The sequence below is a fragment of the Temnothorax curvispinosus genome, unplaced genomic scaffold, assembly GCF_003070985.1.
Source record: "Temnothorax curvispinosus isolate PA1 unplaced genomic scaffold, ASM307098v1 QBEX01005064.1, whole genome shotgun sequence".
Classification (NCBI taxonomy): domain Eukaryota; kingdom Metazoa; phylum Arthropoda; class Insecta; order Hymenoptera; family Formicidae; genus Temnothorax; species Temnothorax curvispinosus.
Window position 1 is genome coordinate 1 of NW_020214844.1, and position 1,796 is coordinate 1,796.

Below are 1,796 nucleotides of genomic sequence, written 5' to 3' on the forward strand. Positions count from 1 at the left end.
GTATAACTGCGATCTGTATAATTGCTATTGAACCGCTATCAAACTTCTTTTAAACAACTAAAAACAGCTTTTAAAGAGCTATCAAACAACTAAAACAGTTATCTGTATAACTGCGATCTGTATAACTGCTATTGAACCGCTATCAAACTTCTTTTAAACAACTAAAAACAGCTCTTTAAAACAACTTGTTTTAAAAACAACCAGTTTTTCTCAGTTAAAGTCAGCTAAAACAACCAGTTTTTCTCAGTTAAAGTCAGCTAAAACTGGTTGTTTTTAAAACAAGTTGTTTTAAAGACGTTTTAGTTGTTTTTAAAAACGATTTAGTTGTTTTTAAAAGCGATTCAAAGATTCAAAAAATGATTCAAGATATAATTGCGAATCATCGCGAATAGATAATAACGTACATCTGATCTTTGCGTCAGTTGCGCGTCATCGTCATGGCTAGTAAGAAGCAATCAACTGAAAAACAGAGGCTGGTGGAAGAATTACATGCTCCTGCGAGAAGAAATTATTCGCGAAGACGCGTCATAATGCGCAGATACGATGACCTGTGGTAGGCTGATGTGGTCGAAATGCGCCCATACACGCGATTCAACAGAGGCTACCACTAAATACTCACCGTTATCGATGTGCTGAGCAAGCATGCATGGGCCGTACCGCTCAAGGCCAAGAGCAGAATCGAGGTTACTACGGCGATTGTGAAAATAATTCGAGACGGCGGAAGATGCCTGAAAAATCTGCAGACTGACAAGGGGGAAAGAATTTTACAACGAAAACGTGCAGAAACTCTTGAAGAAACATAATATCAATATCACTATTCGACCTATTCCGTAATGAATGCATCGGTCGTCGTGGAACGATTCAATCGCACGCTCAAAACGACATGTGGAAAATGTTTACGCGCAATGGAAATTACAAATGGATCGACTCGCTGCCGGGTCTCGTATCGGATTACAACGCGCGAAAGCATCGAACTATCGGCATGCGACCCATCGATGTTACCTCCGCGATCGCCGACAAGCTCCTAACAACGGTGTACAGCCACGTAAAGATCGCTGCTCCCGCGCGATTCAAAGTGGGCGATTCGGTACGCGTGAGTAAATTCAAGACAATCTTCGAGAAAGGATACACGCCAAATTGGACCACGGAGGTGTTTAGAATCGCCAAAGTGCAGAAAACTAATCCTGTGACGTATCTGTTGGAAGATTCCTGCGGAAAACCCGTCGCCGGCGGCTTCTATGAATACGAGTTACATCGCGTTGCTAATCCCGACGTGTATCTCGTTGAAAAAGTTTTGCGCAAAAGAGGGGATGAGATTTATGTAAAGTGGTTAGGATTTGATAATTCACACAATTCATGAATACACAAGAATAATGTATTGTAAAAATTTATTACAGTATAAAAATATACATATATACATATGAGTCATTTATTTTCCTAAATATCTAAATGTAATTACAATATATTTACAGCGGTATTTACAATAAATTTACAATGGTATTTACAATATATTTACAATGGTATTTTATAATGTCCCCATGGCAGCGTTTCGGTAGAACCGGGTATAATGTTTCGCTTATCATCGTACGGACTTAGAGCTATTTTCGTTTCGGACACGGTGTATACCTCGTGTTTTTTGGATCTTATGCAGGTTTGCTGTCGCGTCATTTCAATTTCGTCGCGCAGACACCGCGTTTAATCGTCGAACGTTATCGACCTGGCTACGACGTTACTCTTAACACCTTTAGCTTTTTTCGTATCTTTCTTACCGTCCACTCGCAAGGCGTACATCTTTG

At 40.0% G+C, this 1,796-nt stretch overlaps 1 protein-coding gene across 1 annotated transcript; it reads left to right on the forward strand.

The window, feature by feature from the left end:
- Positions 1-982: 982 nt before the first annotated feature.
- Positions 983-1,360, forward strand: LOC112454416. The gene has a single exon (XM_025015796.1). The coding sequence runs from the start codon at positions 983-985 to the stop codon at positions 1,358-1,360; it is 378 nt and encodes a 125-aa protein (XP_024871564.1).
- The last annotated feature ends 436 nt before the right edge of the window (positions 1,361-1,796 follow it).